Source organism: Pungitius pungitius, chromosome 7 (assembly GCF_949316345.1).
Source record: "Pungitius pungitius chromosome 7, fPunPun2.1, whole genome shotgun sequence".
NCBI classification, from domain to species: domain Eukaryota; kingdom Metazoa; phylum Chordata; class Actinopteri; order Perciformes; family Gasterosteidae; genus Pungitius; species Pungitius pungitius.
This window is the reverse complement of record NC_084906.1, coordinates 6,010,975-6,034,874: the sequence shown is the minus strand read 5'-3', so window position 1 is coordinate 6,034,874 and position 23,900 is coordinate 6,010,975. Positions and strand designations below refer to the sequence as shown.

Here is a 23,900-nt window from a genome sequence, read left to right as displayed (position 1 = left end):
AGAGTCCCTCTGTTTTTCTTTCTTACTGAAGTAATAGTAAACCCTTGAACCCATTGACATTCGTTTGTATTATTTGTCCACTAGAGGCCAGCATTGGCCTAATAGATTATGAATTATAACGCTTCCTCGATAAATCATTTTTCTGATGTTTTTGCTAAAATAACGCTGTATAGCTTGAGCTAGAACTGACTGACTGACTGATTACTAGATGAAGGTCACAATGGGATAGTTTTACAGTCACCAGGTAAGACAATAATATAAACGATTTAGTTAACAAGGGATATTGCTAATATTATTACACGTGCTATATCAAACCGGTAAAGTGGTGCCAAAACCAAAAGCTGGTGCCGTTTTCTGCAATTCAGGGAATATTTTATTTATATAATCTATGGGTGTATTACTAAAAGTGATACATGCCTATTTTTGTTTTATATCTGCCCTTGTAGTACCTATGAACCTAAAATAAAGTTTTAATCAATTGAATATATGTCAAATTCATCAAATGCTGTCACAATTTCTCCAATCCCTGACGTGTCAAATTTCAAATAGCTTATTAATTGTATATTAAACAGAGGAAAAAGGTAAGTCAATTCTAACAATGGAGTAGCTTGAAGAAAAGATTTTGACTGATAAATGCAATTTTAAATAACAAGCAGCATTGTTCTTAACATTCTTCTCCATATAATCTTCTCAGTAAATGACAATGATTTCACTGGCCACTGTGATCTGGTGTTATAGAACCTCTCTCTGTCTCTCTCTCTCTCCTTCCTTCACACCCTCCATCACCATCACAACGCGCCTCCCTCACTGTCTGCCCGGGTCGGTGCACGAGTGGCTGCTGCTGCGCCGAACCCCACGCAGTCCCGCCGGTCGCCAGTGTGCGCTGCCCGGCCGGCCGAACATGGCGGCGGCCCCGGAGGACAAAGTAGACCGCAGACCGATCCGGAGGGTCCGGTCCAAGAGTGACACGCCTTACATCAACGAGGCGAGGATCTCTCTCCACCTGGAGACAGGTAGTCGACTACTCCGTGACTGTGTGCGTGCGTGCGTGCGCGCGCGTGTGTGTGTGTGTTTGCAGCCTCCACGGGGGAATCGGCGTTATGCTGTGAGAGGAATCGCCTCGTGGTTTTAGCGGCGGTTCCCACGCATCAGCGTGACTTTGTTATTTCATTGTGCAGCTCAGACGGTGCCCATGGTGCTTAGCTGTACCTGGGTGTACGGCAACCAAATAGAGACTCACGCCGCAGGAGAGGAGATCGGGGATGCGTTTTCTGAAATAGGCTGTTTTTAACCAAGCAGGCTTCGCCTTGTTTGTCGGCTGCATTGAAACGCTGTGCGGACCTGGCCGCCTCTGGCTAGTCATTAAAAAGCGGTTTCTATTTTGCATTTGGAAAAGGTATTCGGAGAAGGAATGGATGCTCCATGCGGAATCCACGTCGGATGCAGTGGCTCAATCCCTGTGTGTGTGTGTGTGTGTGCAGGGGAAACAAGAGAGATTATTGTTTCCTTATATTGCCATGGCCACGATGGTACGGTTTCACGAATTTACAGATTAGCCTGTGTATGAAAAAAAATGTAGGTTTTCATCTTTTAGTAAGATAGGCTGCTTCAACATCAGTGCGGAGCTGTCCACTCCCCCTCGGTGCTGAAAGGCCACAGAGCAGAATGGGCGATCGGAGAGTCGAAGTGATTGCATGGAATTGGCATTCCTCTATTGGTGATCATTCACATTACATATATGAGAGGGCTTTCTTTTTCTTTTTTTACATTGTGTTTGACCCTCCCCCAGAATTTTCCGATGTGACAAATCCTAGTCACATGGTGTGCCTGGTACACTAGGCTCAACTCGAGCCTACATTTTCAATTTGGAACAGATGACAACTGTAAAAATGTTCCCTTTCTGGCTGTTATTTGCGTTGTCTTTATTTCCCAGCGCTGTGTTTATAAACTTCTGATACCTTGGGCAGCATTTGTCACACATAAAGGTTCTATGTATTCAGCACACTGCTATACTAATGCAACGGTTAGTGAGTGAAATTAAATGTTTAATGTACTGCCATTGTCTTTTTTACCTCAAGCTAGGTGATGCATCTATGTAAATAAACAGCCTTACATGAATCCTAATGAGATCAGGAATTATCCTCCCTCTTTTTTTTAGCCTGCTTAGACCTTTATGACTCATGGTCCTCTGACCCATAATCTCGCTCAGCTGCCCTCTCTCTGGCCCTCAACAATCTCCTCTCCATCTTGTTTACCGTTAAACGCGGCACCTCCTCTTTGCGAGATTCGCCGAGCCTCGGCGATGTGAGTAAAGCTATTCTTTCTTGGAGCTTTGTGTCAGGGCTTTCCATCAGGCATGGCTTGAATCTGAAGGAGGTTTGGGGAGTTAAAGTGGGGCTGGGGGTGGGGTGCTGCTTGTGGCTTGCTGAAAACAGAGCGGGAGATGCAGTTGTGTGAGGTGTGAGGCTGGTGCAGGATGGAAACCAATAGGCACTCCCAGCTGTAGAGTTATATTTATTTTCTTCAACCCTAAAGCATTCCTGTGTTCTTTTTCCTGCCCCCTGCGAAATGCTCTGGTCTTTATTCAGCCATATGCCCACCCACTCGTCCTGATTTTACTTCATGTGTGTTTAGCTGCTGTTGCTTTGCATAAACCCAGCCCACTCTTTTCTTTGATGTGTGTCACAATTCATATGTGACAAATGTCCATGATGCCAAATCTTCACACGGCATGTGTGTGTGTGTGTGTGTGTGTGTAGTGTGTGTGTGTGTGTGTGTGTGCGTGTGTGTGTGTGTGTGTGTGTGTGTGTGTGTGTAGTGTGTGGGAGGCTGATTGGATTTGAGTATTGGAATTTGTAAACAAGAACTAATCACCAAACAACCTGCAGTTGCTCTCTTGAGCTCGTTTGAGCTCATTTTACTACAAAGGGGCAGAATCATTCTTGCTCATATTTTGAACATTTTACGCAGTAAAATATGTCTTGCTCTAAAACATTTTTTAAAGGAGGTCTTGGCTAATAAATGGGTCAACAAAGAGAGTGGCTTTGATGTGCTTTGATATGCCATGTTGCCTTAAGGCCAATTACGCATTGTCTAGAACTACCAAAGTGACACTAGGGGGCGGCTGAACTCCTAAACAATTTGACAGAAAGATGGATAAAGGTGTTGTGTTGGGAAACATTTCCCGATGTGCACATCCGTCAGAAGTTCTGCAACATAAGTGTTCATCGTGAGTTGTGTTTGGGTCCACCTGATGAATTTGAATCAAATATTTACTTGTTATGTTGTTAAAAACATCAATGGCTCTTTGGTTTAGTTACACTTTCATCACCAGCTACCCTCGTCTAACTTTTTCTGTCCAGTATTTGGTGCAAGGCAGATACTGTACAAAAGTCGTAAGATGAAAACAGCTGACAAAACCAAAACAATGAGCTAAAATACGTTAAAAGCCTGCTCCGGGCCCAGAGCTGATTAAAAACATTTGGTGTTATGGTCACTACAATGGATCTGTCCCATATTTATACTCATTGTGAGAATTAAAAACTACTACATCGTTTTGAGCCAATCCGGATGCAAGGCCATTTCCTCTGCTCCCTCAATGTATATTCAGGTCAGCTCTCGGGGGGCTTTGCCCTTCTCACTAAGACCAAGACACAGGCAAAACAACACTCTCATTCAAACCCCCGAATGAGCGACTGACATAGAGGTCCTGAATGAGTTGAGGTGGAGGAGCAGGACGGCTCTGAGGAGGAGCATGGCGTGGCAGGACGGAGGCTTTTGAATGGTGCCAACATAAAGACTGGCGTGGAGAAAAAAACGAGTGGGCTGCCATCCATAGAATGTGGTGGGAACGTTACTCTCTCTCTCTCTCTCTCTCTCTCTCTCACACACACACACACACACACACACACACACACCTCCCACTATTTGAGTGATTGTCTTTTGTTCTCTCTTTGCACATACATCAACGCTGCTGTCTCCATAGAGTGGCCAGGCCTTGAGCAGCAGAATGGGAGAACTACCTGGGCATTCAGTATACAAAAGAAATAGTGGGAGGATTCAGGAGAGCTTCAAACAGAGGGGACAACATCCTGCCTCGCTGCCTCCCACCAAACAGACAACACCCCCCACTCTTCCCGCACTGGCACGCAGGTTCATCCATTCAGCTCAGACAAGCCAACCATTGTGCTCGGGGAGAAGACCTAAGACGGGGAAGGCATCTGACTCACACTGAGGACGGTAATCCAGACAGTGGGAAGCTTTCTTAGTCATGGTGAAGGAGCACTTATGCAATCTGTGTTGTCTTGTTCAGAATTTAAAACATCAGTGAGGTTCTCTCTCTCTGACTGCCACGCTTGTGTTCCTTTCATATTTTTGTCTGGATTACAGTGTGACCGCATACAGTTTCTGGACATTTTGGTCTGTGCAATGGGCTCATTCCTTGGTTAATGTATTTATTATCGGTTAAATTCTATTGGAATTTAAAGTGCAATGAAGGTATATTTCAGGTATAACTCATGTGATTTATCTTCTAGCTCTTTTCCAAGGAAGTGTTTCTTCTTTAGGATTCTTTTACCAAAACAAACCTCAAACTACGTAATGGTTACATTTGCATGTAATATGGTGCTCTGAATTTACAGCCGTTTAAAATAAATCAAGGCACTTTATATATATAAATATATAAAAAAATAATAAAAAATAATATTTATATAAATATTTGCTGACAGGCAGAAATATCAAAATATCATCCATATTTCCATGTAAACCAAATTTACAAAGTATGTTTATATTTAGATTTACTTGTGTAGTAGTGTACTCATTAATGTCTAAGAACCCCCAGGCTTTTGTCTTTTAGTAGAGCTTGTGTACGCATTGCATTGTGGGAAATCGAAATGAGAAAGAAAAAGTAGCTGCTCTTTATTTTGTCCTTTCACGTTCTTCCCAGCAGTCGTGTATTTAGACAGTTTGTCTGGACTTGTTGCATTCATCATGCACGTGTCTGACAGAGCAGCAGTGATGAGTAATACCTGTGGCATACCAACACAGAAAATATTTCCGTTTAAGAAAAAAAAAATGGGCCTCCCATGTGTACAAAGATAGTGTTTTCAATGGAGTTCTAATGTTACCTTTTTTGTAATGAAGATCTTTGTTTCATCTCAAAGAGGTACTGTATGTACAAAACAAGCCAATATATATTTTGAGAGCGTTAGAGAGAGAAAAAACTCATATCCCAGTGATATGCCAAGTTTCATATTCACACATTTACAAGGAAGCACACACACACACACACACACACACACACACACATACACAATGCTCCTCCAGACTGCTGTTCTGTCACTTTGGATTAATACAGCACATAGAGGGGGGAGCGTGTAGAGGCTTGTGAATGGTAAGGAGTGAGAGGACGACAAGAAACTGTGGGAAGGAGAGAAAACAATGAACTTTGTGTCCCCTTCCTCCCAACACACCTTATTTAACACTGTACATGTGTGTTTCTGTCTTTATGTCAACACTGTTTTAGTCGGAAGAAAAGGAATGAGGTTGACATTTTAATTTCCTTATAATACTTTCTTGTTTCTTGCTGTGCATTGTAGCATTAGCTGCAACGTGTGTACACAAGGTTGCCAGGAGACAGTACACCGACTGGTGTAATTGGCTTTGGGGGTAGTTTGCTTCAGGCAGCACCAGAACACCTGTAGCAAGCACAGCTGCTCTCTTGGAAGCGGACAGACTCATCAGTGTCAATAATAACTACTTAAATCAATAAAAATGAATTAATAATCTGTTAATTGGTTTACCCACAAACAATGTCCTGTTACCTCTCTGGACCCAGGACACAGTAGTTTATTACAGTAATTATATTACTATGAACTATTGTCATCCACAGCTGCAAAAAATTGATAAAAATGGAATTTAAATGTAATTAGATGATATATAAATAATTGTTATTTCTTTCTCCCTTATTGGCACTAATTTTGGTTTCAGTAATTATATGAGTGGTATGACTGTTAAAAAGATATTAAAATTGCATATAAACTGAATTCTATGAAACAGGCATCAAAAGTCACAGACTTTATTGCAAATAACTGTAAATATCCTAATAACGTCCAAAACGACACCACCATCGACAAAGGCAGCCTCAGCTCACCGTCTTTAATTGGCATCTAACCTACAAACAGACAAGGGAAAACACCTGGTTTAAATACACCTGGAAGTTAGCAGGTGATTGGACACAGGAGGAAACAACCAGGGACACACACACAATCACAGGAGAAAACACACCAAGGCAGGAAGTGAAGTTAACCCAGGGACACGAGAGGCAGGAAACTACAAAATAAAATAGGAAACGAACCCACGCCGTGACAGATGATGATGACTACATATACAGTATCTATCCGATGAGTGTTACTATGTTCATGTTTTTCGGCTGATCATTTTGCCGAGTTAGTAAGGTTCATTTACTGTGAACCAGGGGAAGAAACTCGTCTTTGGTAAATGTAGCCGGTTGATGAAGATAAACGTGAAGCGGGAGTATGTTTTAGACTGTCACTCAGACTTAGACTTTTCCAACTGTATCAGCGGCAGAGCAGCACATCAACTTTTCATGCTAAATCTCTGTCAGGAACAGTCTCAGTGAGGGGCCTAAATTAGCTGCAGCATTGTCAAAAGGCCAGAGGATGATTCATGTTTTTGGGTCGATGGGATGAGGAGTTGATATATGTGAGGTTATGGATATTCATATATGTGAAATAGAGAAAAGGGAAGGTTATGTGGTCAATCATAAAGACAGTAAACCATGAAGCTTTGCCTCTGAGAGGATAGTTTGAGTCTTACTAAGTCAGTGTCTGCCAAAATTCCTTTTGTAGGATGTAATATCAATATCAATCAATTGCAGCATGTGGCATTGGTTAGAGTAAGAGGGTCTCTTTGGAGAGACACAGGCCACAATGACTCCTGGCTGTCCCGCGCCCCAAACCTAAGCTCTGCTGCAGCAAGACTTCGGCAGCGTGCCATCAGATAGTAGAAGTGTTGGTTAATGTGCTCCCGGGGCGGAGTGGAAGCTCATTAGAGTTGTCAGGCAGACAGGGCACCGTAGAGATGTGACTCACTGCTCGGGCAGGTCAAAGAAAGATTGATCCGGCCGAGGCTTCTCCATCCCAGCACAAAGGCCCAGAGATAAGACCCTCCCTCGGCCCGCCGTGTGCTGATGCACGTCTGAGCTGAGAGACATGCTCAGACTCCTGGCGCTACATGACGGACCCTGTTGGACAGGAGCGTTTGCGATGAGACAGGTGTGAAGAGAAATTCGAAAATAGAATGAAAATAAGGTGACAGCTGTTCACCCCTCAGGCAGAGGATACGCTGCCCTCTAAGATGTGACAAGCACACCTGTGGCCTCATGAGTGTGCGCGCGTTCTCACGTACGCGTGTGTGTCTGCCTTGTGTGAGAGTGGGCTGGTATGTTTTAGAGTCACACATGCTAACGTGTGCAGAATCCATCACTGGCGGGCAGCAGCACAGTGAGCTGTAACCTGCCAAACCTTTGGGCCCCGCCTCAAGTGTGCAGGGAACAAAGAGCCTTCCCGAGGATGGAAATGAAAGACCCTTCTATTTCTTCTGGCTCTTTTGATCGTGATTTTGAGGCTTGAAATTCATATCAAGAAGACAGAGGCTGGAACAAAATGAGATGAGGCATTCGGGGTATGCAGAGGTAAAAATAACAATATCCGCAACTAATGAGACGGCACTGTGGGCGTTATTTTATTTATTAAAGGTTGTGTTAAAAAAACGTAGGTATTTTCTGATTTGCTTCATAAAGACATGTAAAACAGTAAATAAGCTTAATTTAGTTCTAGATTGCAATCAGGGCCGTGAGTCAGGAGGTATTCCAAATGTCAAAAGGCCCAAATCCTTATGGTTATGGTTAGAGTGTGTGTGACTGTGTGTGTGTGTGTTTGTGTGTGTCTGAATGGGAGGAAAGGTTCTACAAAGATCTTTGGATGAAGGCGCTTTTTAAATGCAGCTGAAGCTGAAGGGATAGAGTGGAGGAAAAGTGGGGACTGGCTGGTTGTGCTATGGAGGAAATCTCAAAGGATTTAGGTCTTGTGCTTTTAAATGTGTGTATAGTATTAACAATGACAACAGAGGAAAACACAAAGGACATTCCTCTGCACTGAGTACTTTTACTCAAACTACTTTTTGTGTATTTTGGAGATTATATTCAGACACATTCACCTATGAAACATGTTCAATGCAGGACTTTTACAATGACAATATTAATTGATTCAAGGGATCTAAATGCTTCCTCCAAAACTACCAGCCAGTGAGGTGAAAAGCGTTTGCCAGAGTTTGGTGGCCTTCATGAGTCGGTGTCTGCGGCAAGGAAAAGGAAGCTTGTGCTTTATATCTTAGTGTTGCATAAAAAGACATAAGCCACACACATTGTCAAAGAAAACTCCCTTAAGCACACAAGTCCCATACAACATGGAGGTAATGCACTTGGTTTCAATAGATATCAGTCTATTGCTTGAGAGTGAGCTCCATCTGCTGGTGAAGATTTGTAACAGCAGCCTGTGACCCTTTGTTGGCCTCAACACAACCAGCTGTCTCTCTGCCAAGCACATTGACTTCAGTCCTTTCAGTTTCTTGAAGGTTTCCTAATTTAACCTGCTTTAATCTCTCAATCCTTTAGAATGTATTATCCATGCTTTATTCATATTTTTAGTGCAAGAACGGGAGATGCCTGACAAAATATTTCATTACACAGGAATTTGAGCCTTGTAATTCCTGAGAATGGATAGTGATGATAAAAAAAAATCAAATTAGTCTTAATATCCTATTGATTTACTTTCAAGACGGTGTATTGACGTGTGTAGTTTTTTCATATTTTAAATTGACACTAGTAGGAACTTGTTTACTTGTTGTAATGTCAATGTAGAACCTATAATGTTAAAGCAATGAAAAGCAAAAAATAGAACTAACAACTAAAGTTGTTGTTTATCGTTGTTGTTCATTAAATATTCTTTACGTAGCGAGATGGGAAAAAACGTAAAGGTTGATAGAGATTGTTACCACTGGTGCTTGATCGACGTGCTTTTATTTTGAAAGAAGCTCCAGGAAGTAGTAATAATGGTAGGTATTTTTCACACTGTGACTTCAGTGGTAGTTGTTAGACAGGGAAACCGGAGCGGGTCGAAGGGTCCAGCCCATGCAGGTCAGACATGGCTGTCCGTGGAGGCAACGTCACGTGTCCGCGGTCCGGATCCGAATCCGACACCGACCGCCCGTCTTCAGCTGCGACCACGTGCGCGGACCCGGAACCGACGAGGAGGAGGAGAGCGTTCTGTCTGACGAGGATGAAGTCCCGAAACAGTTCCGCCAAACAGCAGCAGCAGCAGCATCATCATCACCACCACCACCAGCAGCACCACCCCACCGTAAACAACAACAACAACAACACCAAGTTCATGATCGGCGAAGAGATCCGACACATCTGCGTCAAGTGCCGCGGGGCCGAGCCAGGGGACGGTGAGGCGACACGGTGCCTGCTGGACGGGGAGGAAGAGGAGGGGGCACAGCACAGGGAGCATCACTCAAATTGTTACCAATTTGTTTCCCATCAATCAATATTTTTTGCACTGATTGTTGCAGCAAATTGGAGGGTCAAATGTGCAATCAAACAATCAACTTGATCTAATTTGAAAACCTCTCTCTGGAATAATTGTCCGTCTGCAGATCAATGCAGTCATGAAGCAGATTGCTTAAATAGACTAAAGACATTAGATATACTGTAAACTCGTTTCCCATAAACAATACAACCAGTCAATTAAAAAAAATGGATTTTCTTTTTGAAGACCTTCATTACCGCTATTAGTCCAATAATTGAGTTCAATGATGGGACCCACTCTGGATCTCACCGGATCTCCTCTCCATAGTAACACATGCCTCATTTGTGTGTTTTATAGTCACGTGAACTTAAAAGGTCTAGTTTAGTCAATGCTGTGATTTCTTTGTTTAGAGATATTCTCTCATACGTCCTGGGGGACAGCTGAGGAGGAGCAGTGGAGCGGTGTCGGGTGTGTGTGTGTGGGGGGGGGGGGGGGGGGTCGTATGTTGTTGGTGTTCCCGATTAGTGGCCGCTGAGCCGCTGGTTGTACATCCATCTCGTATCCGAGGCCCGTCTGCACCTGTTTACTGCTTCACATCCATCTAGTTCTTCTATATCGACATTTTGCTTTGGATAAACACAGCTTGCTTCATGTTGAACTCTACAGTACATCGGTGGTTACGTGTATCCTTGACTACTGGTCCTTGCATGTCAACTACAGCCGGCTGAAACTTTTAAAAACATATATGGATTCCCATTCAACAAAATATTGTGGCGAGAGTTTAGTCTTTCAGTTTATGTCTCTAAACTATCTAAACTAATCAGTTGGCTATATAATACAACACATGATCTCTTTGCCAATAAAATAAAACAAGCAGGCAAAAAATGGTTTTAGTTTTCCTTGTTTACGTCTTCTCACCTTTACATTTGAGCTCCTGTTGGTCAGGCAGCTGCAGAGCTTTTTCTTCTCTTGTGCTGCGGTGAGGCTTTTGCCTGCAGGAGGAGAGGATTTAACAAACCTAAGGCCACAGAAAATATGCGATACGATTACTGGAATTTACTTTATTTCTGACTTTAAAGTGATCAAACCAAACAAACTAGAATTACAAATCCATTGTATTGACATGTTGATTTTGTCATTATGTAACCGACAAATTGTCAGTGCCGTTTTCCTGCCTGCTAATGACTTTTGTTGTTCCCATTCCTTTTTCTTAGCCGAGGAAGTGGAGAGGTTGACAGCGATGCGCTCCGATTCGCTGGTTCCAGGCACACACACGCCTCCCATTCGGCGGCGGAGCAAATTGGCCACTCTGGGACGTCTATTTAAGCCCTGGAAATGGAGGAAGAAGAAGAGTGAAAAGTTCAAGCAGACCTCAGCCGGTGAGATCACATCATCACGCAGCTCCCCTACCTCTCCCTCGCAGTAGATGGGGAGAGACAAATGTCTCCCTGTGGCACCTAGCAACAGTAGTGGGGCATTTAGGTGCTGCAGCAAAGCTATATTATAATTTAAGGTTATCTAAGGCTGCTTTAGTAGCTCCTGCTGCTGCACAGTCTGCTTCAGCAAGTTATTCATATCAAGATAGAACAACGTTAGACACAAACCAACCAAATGGTGCAAAGAATTGTGCAAAAGCATTTATTGAAAACACATGCTCACTGGCACACGAGTGTGCACAGTGCAGATGTGGTTTGCACGGTGCCAGCAGTAACGTCCAGTGAGGCCTCGCAGCCCAGCGGAGTTCACACTGTGCAGCAGCTGAAGGGTCTCAGAGGAACGTCGGCAGGGTGCAAGTGGAGTTCACTCCAATGGGGGTATAAAGGGTATTAAGGGTAATAATTCTCAGAAGACAGTGGACTACCAAACACACTAGTAATGGATGACACTGTAAATAGTGAGTGGTTTTGTACTCATCCATAGTGTGCCGTCTCGCATGTTCAACAATGCCCGCTGCTGTAATGTTTGATTGAATGAATACGACCCACAAGAGGCCAACCACCAGACTCTGATGGGTTTTTCACAACCATCTGCAACACTTAGTGTTGAGCGAAGTTTTAAAAGAGTTTATTTAGGCTTCAAGTCTGTATTTTCCACCATACTCGTCTAAACATTAAAATGGAAAACAAAAATACCAACCTGTGTTTTTTGGTGCTTGACCAAGTCAGTTATTTGAATAGCACATTGAAAACCAATGAGAGAAGTAACGGATTGAATCAGATTGATGAATAAATGTATTAAAAACAACTAAATTGAAACTAAAATGCAATACTTTGAATTCTTACATGGTTTTTCACACTACTTTTACTTTGGTCCTCTCAAGCAAACTGCTGGTCGTAGTAGAATTCCACAATTTACATTTGATTTTTTTCACTTGAAATCTTATTACTAAAAGTTGATTTTTACATTTCTACCAGAGATCCAAACACAGCTGTGGGAGTGAAGTTGTTAATCGTTAACTTTTACTGCAGCAACAAAAGAGCTTTAAATGCCTAAATTAATGGTTACTACTATCATTTAATTTACTCAATGTCACCTCTGGGTCTGAGGAAATGTGGATGTTGGTTCTCACGTAAAAAATCTGCAAAAATAGAAGGCCTATTATTTTGGCGGAAGCTGTAGTTGTTTCTCAGCTGCCACCTCGTTGTTACTGAGAGACACAAACACACAGCAGAGTAGCAGAGAGAGACTTCCTGCTGTTTTCCCAGCTGTCCCAGCAGGTTGCTTGTGCTCATGAAAGGTATATATATATAGAGAGATCGGCCTTCGGCTTACAGCACACAGGTAGAAACACATTGTGAGCGCGGGGTGTTGCTGCTGGGCTCGTATAATGATTCCATCGTGGTCTGATACAGAGAAAACTACCATTCTATATTCAAATACTGCATCTTCTCATTTGGCACAGCAAGACATTCCCAACACATGTTATTCAATTAAAAACTCTCTTAAAAACAAAGAAGGTACATTTGGAAAAATATCCTATCCAGGATGGGGGCAGCGAGTCCGTGCGTGCATTCGCTGCAGCAGACGCATTCATCACCACTAGTGACGAGGTGGAAGCGCCTTTTGGATTTGCAGTAGTAGCTGCTGCTGCTGCTGCTGCTGCTGCTGTTGTTGTACTCAACTTCATGTCTCTTGTCCCTCAGTGTTGGAGAGGAAAATGTCCACTCGCCAGAGCAGAGAGGAGCTAATTAAGAAAGGAGTGCTCAAGGAGGAATATGAGAAAGGTGAGGGGCAAGAAAACAAGTCAGGCTATAAAAGTAAAGTATTGAAACAAACTGTTCATTAAGAAATGTGTTTTTTTTTGTTCATGAATGTTTGATTTCGTCCCCCCTTTGTTTAAATCTATGGATTAGTCAGATGTGACAGTTTGGCTCTTTTTCTCATGTCATTTTGGATCACTACTATGGTTGTTGGGATCTTGATGAAACAATCAGGGATCGAAAAGTGATTCCATTACATTGCTATTTTAAGTTAATTGGTCATTGAAGTGTATTTATTACAAGTGTTTTAATGCAAACGGGAATGTTTTGAGCATTTTGATTTTACACTTAATTTTGCATCAATTAGCCATATGTATTGTAAATATATATATATATATATAATAATATTGATTTGAACCATTCATCATAGTCAACAAAATGAGCAATTTTTGCCCCATTTATGTGTCCCTGGTAACTTTATCGGCACGTTTTTCTTTCCTCCTCTCGTTGTCCTCTTTCCTTTCCATATTTAAAGAGGGCTCTTCCTCGGCTCTACTCCAGGACGAGAAGATGGAGAACGGGCCCTCTCCGGCGCTCGACTCCAGCCCGTCAGAGTCTGAAGGTACTGAGTTGATGGAAGGAGCCACTGCAGCTGTAGGTAGGCAGCAGAGCCCCCGGCACTACAGCGGCCCTGCCTTTGGTGTCATACCGTCTGACTGTTTTCATTCCTGTGTTTTTGATCCTCAGGCTCTCTGAAGTTTCAGATGCTGAAAGAGGGTGCATGTCAACAGGACCAAGGCCAAAAACCCACAAAGAAATCTCCAGTGTATGGGGCCGATGGCGCCGAGTCAGCGCTCTCCAGACCTCCTACGCTACACAAAACACCCCCTGCACTGCCGCCCAAGCCCTTCAACAGGCTACCCAATCACATCGCAGGTACATTTGTCTCTGTGCCTGTTTATAAATGTTTGTGTGACTCTGCGTGGACATGTCTAATCTCTCCTCACGCCCCCCCCCCTGTGTGCAGACGGTGCCCCGGTGAAGTTGCCATGTATGTCTGCGAAGCTCTCTCCTCCTCTACCTCCAAAGAAGCTAATGATCTCCATAGCCGCAGGGAGCACGGAGCCGTCATCACTCGCCTTCCAGAAGTGCCACGCTCCAACGGGCGGGCACTCCCTGCAGTACGGGGTGCTACCCCTCCACCCCCCCAGCCGAATCATAGAGGAGCTCAACAAGACCCTCGCCCTCACTATGCAGAGGTTTGAGAGGTGTGGATCAAACAGTGGAAGATCTGATACTGAAGAAGTGTAGAATTCCTTTTTACTTTATTTTGCATGGTTTAACTTAATCGAAAATGACAAATTGACCTCATAGGGTTATACTGTGCACATGAGCCATCCCCTGTCTCGAAACAGGAAACACTCTCCCAAAAAGCAAAAAACCTTTTTATGACATACATATTTTTTTGCACAATGCAGACATCCTTCAGTGCGTAGATCAAATAAAAAATAATAAAATAAATGACGAAATCAGGGAATCATGTCACACATAGTACTACTACAGGATTGCATGGTCTTAAAGAGGTGTGAATCATTTGGGCGCGTGTTCCAGTTGGATGGAATCCCACAACCGGCCTCCTTTCAGTTAATCTAGCGAGCATACGTTCCTAAACCGCTGTTTCACCAACACGCTCCTAACGACTGGAGCCTTTGTGATATTTCAGTGTGCATACTGAAGCTTTTGCAGATTAACTCCATAACTAATAAACTGATGCACCGTAAAAGTTAATAAATGCGGCCCATTATCCGCCATCATGACAATAACTAAAAAGGAACTGGGATAGAGGAGAAGGAGAGAAGCACAACGTGTTTTTCTTCACCTTCTCTGACTAAATGACCCCAGTTTTATTGCTGCTGGTTTGTTCTGAAAGTTTAAAGCCAATTTTGGATGAACAAACGCATTAAGTCATATTGCACAGTCTCACACATAGCTGCTGCTGCTGCTGTTTACAACTTTATGCGACATGAAGCTTTCACGTCTGACCTTTGCCCTTCCCCACCGACCCGCAGCACCTTGATGCACACGGTTCCCACGGTGATGAATGACTGTAACAACGACAAAGAGAACCTCCCTCTGGGGGCAGACTACGAGGACCTCCCTGAGGAAGAGGAGGAGGAGGAAGAGGATGAAGAAGAAGAAGATGACGAGGAGGAAGAGGAGGAAGAAGACGATGATGACGATGAGGAGGAAGATGATGATACATTCTTTACAAGTAGGTGTACTTTCCTTCTGCCTCTGCATACACACAAATCATGATACAAGGAAAGGAAGAAAGGACGAATGCTTGGATTCAAACTTCATCTAAAGATTTCTCCCATGGGGAAAAAACGCTGATATCTATGACAAAAAAAGGCTGTTTATGACTCAAGAATGTGGCAGTTCAATTTTTCTAGATACCAAATACTTACTAATACTTAATAATATACTACAAATATGTTCACCAGCCAGGCGCAATCTGTGCTTTCATGCTGTTGGTGGCTGGCAGGAAGCGCATGGTGGATTTATTAAAGCTTGTTTGCCGAAAACGGCAGCCTTCTACTGCAGGAAACACTCACTAAACCGGAGTAAATGTGCCCTAAAGAGGAAGGCATCAAAGAGCTGCAGCGTTGTGAAGCGTGTGAAATGAGTATTGATGCATCACATTTCCTTCTTGTACTTTGCAGGCACGCTGGCGATGAAGGTTTTACGAAAGGACTCGCTAGCCATCAAGCTGAGTAACCGTCCATCGATGAGGGATCTGGAGGACAAAAACATCCTGCCGATGCAGTCGGACCAGGAGAGATTTGAGTCGCGGCAGCAAACCGCCACCAAGCTGACCAGGCGAGTCACGACACGCATGCAGAGACTCCACGGCCACTGATGTGAGCGACCGTACACAGTACCGCGCCGTGTGCAGACGCAGTCACCCTCGAGGGGCGGGGCTTCAAAAGCTGTGGTAGATGTGACTTGGCTGCGAGAGGGAGCAGGTGATGGATTGTGAGTCATAGTTGAGGGGAGTGAGGAGGCATTCAGTAACTGATGAGAGGAGCAGAGATATTAAGGGCGAGGAGCGTGAAATAGAAAGTGGAGTACAGCATGCGGTGTGAGCATCATTCACATATTCATTATTAGGAAGATGTTAAAACACTTTCCTTAACACCACATTGGTAAATACGGTATCTAGTGATGCAACGAATGATATCAAAACATTTTCCGATTATGACATGTTTTGTTTCATTTAGTGTAAAAATGGCTGAAGCAGAAAGTGAATGTTAATGTAAAAGTTAATGAAATCGTTTAGCCATATATCACTATGCATCAAATGGATGGGAGACTATGCAGCATCATCAAGTCTAATGATAATAATGGACCTAGCAGAGAAATCTACACTTTAGATTGAATGATAGTATTCCCTTGCTCCATCCCATTAATAACGTTTGTATATCAGGACCTGTCATTACATGTTATTTCTTCATTCGGTGTTTAGGTGGATTTTACAACCGTTGTATATAATGACATTATATCTTAGAATTTCTTTAATGACAAATAGTTACGTTCCTGTCATATCTGAACATCTGAAATCATGTTCCTCCTCCGCTGGCTTCTCTGTTGGTCACAACCGCCGGTTCTTTGCATCTTTCTAACATCCGACCAAGTGAATGAATTGTTGCACCACCTCGGTCTGGGCCCACAAACTCATCCCCACAGTCAAAGGTCCACTGCCCAGTCGGTCCACAAGGTACAAGGGGCACATTTCGGCCTGCCTGAGGACTGTATGAATCCTGAGCCACGGTGATGATCTGCAAGTGTGCGCATACGTAAAAATAATTCCATAAATAGATTTGTTTATTCTACTAAAATGTTTTAAGGCGATTGAGTCAGCGGCCGACAGCAGAGGAACTGGAGCAGAGGAACATACTCAAACGTCAGTAACTTACATACGGTAAGAGAGAACAAACAGTATGTGTTAATCATCCCCGTGTTTGATCCGGCTCTCTTTCTCCCGCCTGGCAGCTCGAAACGATGTGGAGGAACAGGAGAAGAGGGAGATCAAGAGACATCTGTCCAAAAAGGTAAGGCAGAGACAGTGGCTCTTCACGTCGGTATTCATGATCAGGTGGTCAGGAACGTGAGCGTACCTGCGGAGATGAACATGGTTGCCGTGGTGACTCAACTGCCACCCTTCAGAATGCAGCCTCTTAAAAGGATGATATTTCCCTCCGTTCAGAAAAGAAATGATCACGTTGCTCGCTCAGCCAGATACATTAAAAAAGGACTTCACAAAGGAATGGAATTTAATGGGAATGAGCCGTTACAAACATAACATTTGCTGTCCTTTCTGCACAGACACGTTGCCCAGCATCCATGTTACGGGGCGTTCTGCTACTGTCAGTGACCCGTCTCCTTTGCTGCACTCTCTAGCTCAGCCAGAGGCCCACAGTGGAGGAACTGAGGGAGGCCAAGATCCTCATCCGCTTCAGTGACTACGTGGAGGTGGCCGAGGCTCAGGACTACGACCGGAGAGCCGACAAGCCGTGGACTCGACTAACAGCTGCTGACAAGGTTAACAAGCCCACAGCGAGGCATCCCAAGCACTGGATCGGAGTCGATTGTACATTTACTGTATACTGTGTGTACTTTGTGCGTTGTTCAGGCTGCCATCAGGAAGGAGTTAAATGAGTTTAAGAGCACAGAGATGGAGGTGCATGAGTCGAGCCGTCATTTCACCAGGTAAGGCGGGAGAAGGCTGGAGTGAATGCAGAGATTCCAACCATGTTTTCAACTTTTATGGTATGCTTTTATAACTTCATGCGCCTATGGTATAGGGTATGTTTTTATATCTTTTTGTGACACTTTTTATAGCGTACTACCGTCATTTCCGGACTACAGAGCGCACCTGAATATAAGCCGCACCACCTAAATATAGAAAGAAAAAAAAGTGTACATATATAATATGCACGTAGTTGTCCACGTTGTAACATGAGATATTTACACAGAAAGATGATACACATTTATTTTAATTGTTGGAAATACATTTTTCCAAAAAGTGCCTGAAACAATGCACTAAACCCGCAGTAACACGGCTGGTTAATAAAATAAGCAGCCGACCAGAAAAGTCATTGATCACTTTCTTCATTTTCCTCCTGCACACTAAAACCACCGAAGTGGTCTTCTTCGTTGTCAGAATTGAACAGCCCCAGAATGACTTTGTCACTTTCATTGTCGCTCTCAATGTCACTTTCGTCCCGAGGCGAATTTGTGCTGGAGCGATTCTCTTCATCACGCAACAAGTCCAGCCTTTTGAAACCCCTTGGTGGTCGTGGAATCTGTGATATGGGCCCACACAATCAAACGTCTTCCTCGGCGCGGTATCTTTTGCACCGGTCTGTCTCGCTCTTGCGCGTTAGCCCGTAAAACATGATGCCTTAGCCGCACCGTTGTATAAGCGGGTTAGAGTGTGGGGAAAAAGTAGCGGCTTATAGTCCAGAATGTACCCATATCATGTTAGAATCACACTTCTACTCAAATTAAAAAAAAAGGACTATTGGCTCAAGACAACCGATGTTAGAAGTTGTTCTCAATATTCAACACAAAATGTCACTTTCACTGACTAGTGCCGTCTCAATTATTAAACTTAGTAGAATCCCTTATATTTAGGACACTTTTTCTCATCCGGTGTTTTCTCAAGCACCAAATCAAGGGCCTCATTAGTTGCAGCAGGGGTTTTATTATTTAGTCCCGCAAATATTTTGCATAACTTTTAAGGGTGAACACAATACACTTCTAATACACCATTGAGTTGAGAAAAATGCACGACAGACACACAGACTACTCATTATTTTAGATGAACGGTTTTGAAAAAAGAACCACCCAAACAGCATTTTAATGAAGTTATTGACTTTCCCTTTTGCTGCTGTTGTGTCTGCAGGTTTCATCGACCATGAGATGGACGTGTAAGAAAGTCGGCCATGCTTTTATTCTCCCACGCAGGCCTCCATCGGTCCGACTGTGACCTTTTCCAGCGTCGACCTCAAGCTGATGGCCGGGTTGGAACACGTGTACGAGGCCGTCACGGGAAACACTAGCAGACACTTTTGAAATTCAAATGGATTCAACTCTGAACCCAGAATCCCCCCTCAGTGGCGATTTGACACACATCTCAATGTCTACATGCACTTTTATTTATTTTTCAAGCTGAATGAGGCAATGTGGGGTTTTTTGCAGCACTTTTTGGAACACTGCTTTAGTCACACAGAATATGTGCCAAGTTTGAGGAAGGCAAACCAAAGGCGATGAAGATGGGACTTTATTTCACACAGGGATTGTTTTCTTGCCTTTCAAAATATTCTTTTCTGTGCTCTTTCAACTGGACTTGATCTTTCCTTAGGGAGCTTCTTGTGTTGGCACAGTGTTACTCCATAGATGACATCCAGATCATTTCTCAATGACTAAAAATGGCAGCTGAATCTTAAGCCTAAAGTCCCAAAACGCACCCAGCAAGCTAGAAAGTGATAATTGAGAACACACACACATATTAAACAACTGAGCAATAATTCAAGATTTCTTTTGATTTGCATGTATCTGTGCCCTAAATTCAAGAGCTCAAAACACCCTGGATTTCAGATCTCTGTTTTAAACCACATCAGTCTCAATCTTGGATGCATCTCATTCACTTCTGGTGGGAGTTACTGAACCCACGGTGCCACTCTGCCTTCACTATGATTTACAGGGATGTCAAAGTTGCCAAATGATATTGTTCGATACAGATCTGTGGACACAGCATCACGTTACCGGACTCTCAGCAAAATTAAAGTGTGGATTTGCATTCCATTTTTTTTTAATTGTTGGTACACAATCCCTGACCTTAACTTTATTTATTCTTTACAGTCCTTGTTAGGTACATAAATCTGACCATATTATTGGGACAGCTGGTTGATCTGTTGTGTGTTATGACCGTTTGTATGTACAAGCGTCGGTATTATTACTGTCTCTTGTATGTTTAAAAATGTTTTGAAAAATGTTCTCAGAATTATAATACTTGTACATAACAAAGGAAGTAAGCAAGACTTTTCAAATGTTTTTTGTAAAGCAGAAAAACTGCATGTGGGTATTAAGTTATTGTGAGTCTATGATGCAAGTTTCTTGAAGAAAGAAACTCATAAAAATAATAATAAGTTAATGCTTCTGCGCTTTTGTCCCAACTGTGTTTCTGCACCCTCTCTGCAAAGCAGCTGTTTCAGTGTTCAGTCGTTTCCACGTGTAGTTCATCATATTCTTTGGGGAAAGCTTAGAGTTCTTCTCAAAACATCCTCCGTGTCATTGAAAGTAGCCCATGACGAGTCTTCCTGCCAGTCCTGCAGAGACCTCTCCACAATGTAAGAGCCGATCGTGATGCATCATGGGAAAGTCTCTCACCTCTGGGCCTAGATTTCCACTGTGTGGGGAGCTCCATGTGACTATACAGCATGCATTGGAGTGCCACAATACTTATGCCACGAGTCGATAGCTTTAGTCACAATGGCATCCGTGTTCTCCTGTGGTATCTGAAAGGGAAACGTTACTGTGAGGTTTCACAAGAGGGAAGGTGGACAACAATGAAGCTATGTTGTGCTGCCGTTTGCTCACATTGCAAAGAAGCTTGGCCACGTCTTCAGGCCGGCTGATTCCCAGCAACATGTTGTTGTAGCTGAGCAGAATCTCCAATGCCACAAACACCAGGACTTTACAGGACCCACTGATAACCTTGTCCCACACCCTAAAAAAATAAATCAAGAGGCATCCGTTTATTTGACCAGTAAAATAAATTAGAGTTGAGATGAAGACAAAAATATGCCGTGTAATGTGTAGCAAACAAAGAAGGCTTAAGAAGGGTGGTGAACAAATGTACCATTGTAAACAAAGTGTCCGTTGTCTCTCACTCAATATGGAGCTTTCTAGATAGGCAACAAAAGGAATTATTTAATATTAACCGGCAGTCTTACTCTGCTGCAAGTACTTTTTTTTGGTTTTGCGCTTCGGTCCCATAAGTATGGTTGTTAAAACCGTCTCAAAAGGTATTCACAAATCAATGCCAAGTAAAACACAAGGCACTGAATGTGGAGTGAGTCTTTATCTATGAATCTCTAGCTATGCCTCTAATTATAAATTAATTTATCCTAATTTCCACATTACATTGTTCAAAGAAATTGTATACGTGAATCTCTACCCACTTCTGTAGAATATTTTGGGACTGTTTCTTATGTAGCAGGTTCACGCTTGAAAATAAATGATGCCATAATTAAATTTTATTCTGCTGAGGATAAAGAAAGAATGAATACATGCCGTGTGTTGGCTTGGGGAAAGTGTGCCGATGAACAGTGAACTGACCTTTGCAGGCTGGACTCGGGCAGGCAACCAGCGAAGCAGCGTCTGAACCACAGGCTGTACGGCAGCTGAGCCAGGGCGCCGGTGTTCTTCAGATGCCTCAGCAGTCGAGGTTCCTCCTGACTCAGATAATGCTCCAGGCTCTTCGGCTACACAAACAGGGAGAGACAACAAATCCGGAGTCACACTGACGTGCATTTAAAAATATGTGATCTAAACTCTGGAGTTTGTTATATTGATTCTGGCATTTTGGAAACTAAATATACACCTCGTGATTTGTACATCACAGGAGAGCCACACAAAGTGAGGGAAGCAGAGACATGACATATCTTGTTTTTATAGCCATGAAGAATGGCTATAGACAATTTTTTTGGTATCGATTTTGCTTTGGAGTATAAGAAAAAACACAAATGAAAGCTTAGAATCGATTCCAGAAGACCTTGTGCTGACAATAATTGTGTAACACTTACAAGGTGGGGTATTGAGTCTCCAAACTTTGCGTGAAACTGATTGACGAAACACTTGATCAGCCAATAGCAGTCAATAGGATCATCTACAATTTCCTCCATAGATCGACCAATGGAGAGGAAGTCCTCGTCTTCATCGTCCTGAAGAAAAGATGAATACAGCAAATTACTATGAAGCATTAGAACATCAAAGAACAAAGGAAACAAGTGTGAGTGGTACCTACATACAAATATTCACTGAACTTAATGTCACAAAAATCAGGAGTCATAGTGGTCCTCTCATTTTTAATACACTATTTAAATCAACTGCTTCTTTATTAATTGTACTTTGATCATCAAAACTAGAGATTTATATCATTTCAAATATTTGTATTCAGACATAAATCACACTTCGAGTCCAAATGGAAAGGACTAGATGGATAATCATTTTCAGAATAGTAAGGCATCAAATAGATTTGAGTTATTTGTCATTAGTATGCTCATACTACTATGAGATCTCAAAATATACAGATTTGAACAGGACACAAACCAACACAATCCTTTGCAACTAAGTTCACACACATGTCCTGACCTACACACTCCCATTTGGGGTTGCATGAGTATCACAATTCCCACTGTTGTCTACATAAATCTGCATTAAGATATCCGCTGAGCATCTAAAAAAGCTGTTGAGGGAAATCCTGCGTGATTTAACACATTGATGGAATATGTTACTCAATACAATGTTTCCCTGGTGCTTTATCAGTCTCAAACATGACTACCTTACCGGGGCTGTGGTCTCAGAGCACCGTGGAAGCACCTGGCTCTCCAGCTGGAACATGCGCAGGTAGACATCGGTGGAGGGAGTGGAAGAGTTGACATATCTCATCACCTGCAGGGCTTCCAAGATGTCATTGTACTGCGCTTTCCTGTAGCCTCCCACCAAAGCATGAGAGTCACTGTGGGGAGGTAGGATTCCTGCAGGAACAGGTAAGTTTGGGCACAGATCACATTTTCATTATTTTACATGCACATTTGTAAATGCATGCCACTAACGTAATGCAAGTGATATGGATGCGGGTGTATCTTACCCAACAACACTTTCCACACATGGATCCTGTACATAGAGGGGAGGGGGAACCTCTGACTGAACGTGCTCAGCTTCTCTAGATCTATTAGAAAGATGAAACACATTTGTGGAATTTAAGGGCAGTAACTGATATACAGGTGCCAAAACTGAAGCAAAGAACCAAAAAACGCAAAGTAGTTGTGAGAACAGCAATCGGGGGGGAGAACTAGAATATAATATAAGTTGTTATTGATGCCTGGTGGATGTGTCCATTAACGTCACCGATGGTGCATACTCATTTGACAACTCCAACACTGTTCCTGGACCAATTCAATTCAGTATGTAAGCCATTTTAGATAGGCATGCTTTTCATGTGAATTGTTACCTACCCAGAGGATTATCCTTGAGCAGTATTTCCAGAGATTTCTTCTCCTCCACTCCTCTAAAGCCCACCTTCTCATAGTACGCAGTGCGGAAATTCCTTTGTGGATCTTCAGCCATACCGTTAATGTGTACTGATCCTGTCTAAGCGGATCTGATTGCTTGCTCCACCACTGAAGATGCGATGATAGTTGCTAGCAGCATAATCAGGGACAAATCTTTCTGTGTGAGGCGAAATGCAGCATTTACTTACATTTCAAGCTTGTCTTTTTATCAAAACGGAGTGAACATGTTTACCTTGTACAGGTGTTTCACGCAGACTCAATTCACGTAACGCTGCATTAGCTGCGAACTAGTTAGCAAACTTCATAACTTCAGCCGACAGTAACGTCAGCTCGAGAGTCCAACACGTACGAGGCGTTTGTAACTGCAGTGTCATCAATGCGAGCACACGAGTCATTGGCGTGTAGGAGGACGTTGTCGTAGAAGAGTGCAGAAAACCCATGCAAATAAATGTCTGTTAGTTATCGAAACACTTCCGGGTACTCGAGCAATGTGGATTGCGCATGCGCAGTGTGGTGACGCTGCGACGCGGAAAAGTTCCGTTTTCAGATTACAGCAATACCTACTTGCAGGGGAGACTCATATCGTCCTTTTCAACTCTCCTAGGTCGCATCGTCTCTATATTCATTATTTGCTGCTCTACCGACACCATTGAGGGTGGGTCAAAAGAGTTTTTCCTGTCCATATTAATCATATATATCCTATTATTGTGTAATACAATTGGCTG

General features: G+C 43.0%; 2 protein-coding genes across 7 annotated transcripts; one reads left to right on the top strand and one right to left on the bottom strand.

Annotated features, from left to right (window-relative positions):
* The first annotated feature begins 143 nt into the window (after window positions 1-143).
* phactr1 (phosphatase and actin regulator 1) lies at window positions 144-20,038 on the top strand. Of its 4 annotated transcripts, none has more exons than XM_037469040.2 (13): window positions 144-1,013; window positions 10,826-10,990; window positions 12,755-12,835; window positions 13,347-13,433; window positions 13,559-13,747; window positions 13,839-14,079; window positions 14,881-15,083; window positions 15,535-15,691; window positions 16,720-16,775; window positions 16,865-16,923; window positions 17,273-17,413; window positions 17,505-17,581; window positions 18,780-20,038. In XM_037469040.2, exons 1-13 carry the CDS (start codon window positions 698-700, stop codon window positions 18,793-18,795), a joined length of 1,788 nt encoding a protein of 595 aa, XP_037324937.2. In that variant the 5' UTR covers window positions 144-697; the 3' UTR covers window positions 18,796-20,038. The 4 variants fall into 4 exon arrangements, 3 of the variants coding, with proteins under 3 accessions (XP_037324937.2, XP_037324935.2, XP_037324936.2); XM_037469038.2 differs by having other exon boundaries at window positions 166-1,013; window positions 13,347-13,469; XM_037469039.2 differs by lacking the exon at window positions 144-1,013 and adding an exon at window positions 9,131-9,531 and having other exon boundaries at window positions 13,347-13,469.
* On the bottom strand, window positions 19,140-23,704 carry tbc1d7 (TBC1 domain family, member 7). 3 transcript variants are annotated; one of them, XM_037469044.2, is made up of 8 exons: window positions 23,408-23,704; window positions 23,119-23,332; window positions 22,752-22,832; window positions 22,448-22,638; window positions 21,685-21,822; window positions 21,218-21,363; window positions 20,477-20,606; window positions 19,140-20,394 (listed from the first exon to the last, which is right to left on the bottom strand). In XM_037469044.2, the coding sequence occupies exons 2-8, from the start codon at window positions 23,228-23,230 to the stop codon at window positions 20,308-20,310; spliced, it is 885 nt and encodes a 294-aa protein (XP_037324941.1). In that variant the 5' UTR covers window positions 23,231-23,332; window positions 23,408-23,704; the 3' UTR covers window positions 19,140-20,307. The 3 variants fall into 3 exon arrangements, with proteins under 3 accessions (XP_037324941.1, XP_037324942.1, XP_037324943.1); XM_037469045.2 differs by having other exon boundaries at window positions 23,119-23,328; XM_037469046.2 differs by having other exon boundaries at window positions 23,119-23,304.
* Between the last annotated feature and the right edge of the window lie 196 nt (window positions 23,705-23,900).

Bases quoted from the DNA above. Each gene is read 5' to 3' on its own strand.
- phactr1 (XM_037469038.2), top strand. From the start codon at position 698: ATGACAATGATTTCACTGGCCACTGTGATCTGGTGTTATAGAACCTCT. The intron at 14,080-14,880 runs GTGTGGATCAAA...ACCGACCCGCAG, and splicing joins ACTATGCAGAGGTTTGAGAG to CACCTTGATGCACACGGTTC. The intron at 16,776-16,864 runs GTCAGTAACTTA...CCCGCCTGGCAG, and splicing joins GCAGAGGAACATACTCAAAC to CTCGAAACGATGTGGAGGAA.
- tbc1d7 (XM_037469044.2), bottom strand. From the start codon at position 23,230: ATGGCTGAAGATCCACAAAGGAATTTCCGCACTGCGTACTATGAGAAG. The intron at 21,823-22,447 runs GTAAGGTAGTCA...TCTTTTCTTCAG, and splicing joins GCTCTGAGACCACAGCCCCG to GACGATGAAGACGAGGACTT. The intron at 20,395-20,476 runs GTGAGCAAACGG...TTTCCCTTTCAG, and splicing joins TGGCCAAGCTTCTTTGCAAT to ATACCACAGGAGAACACGGA.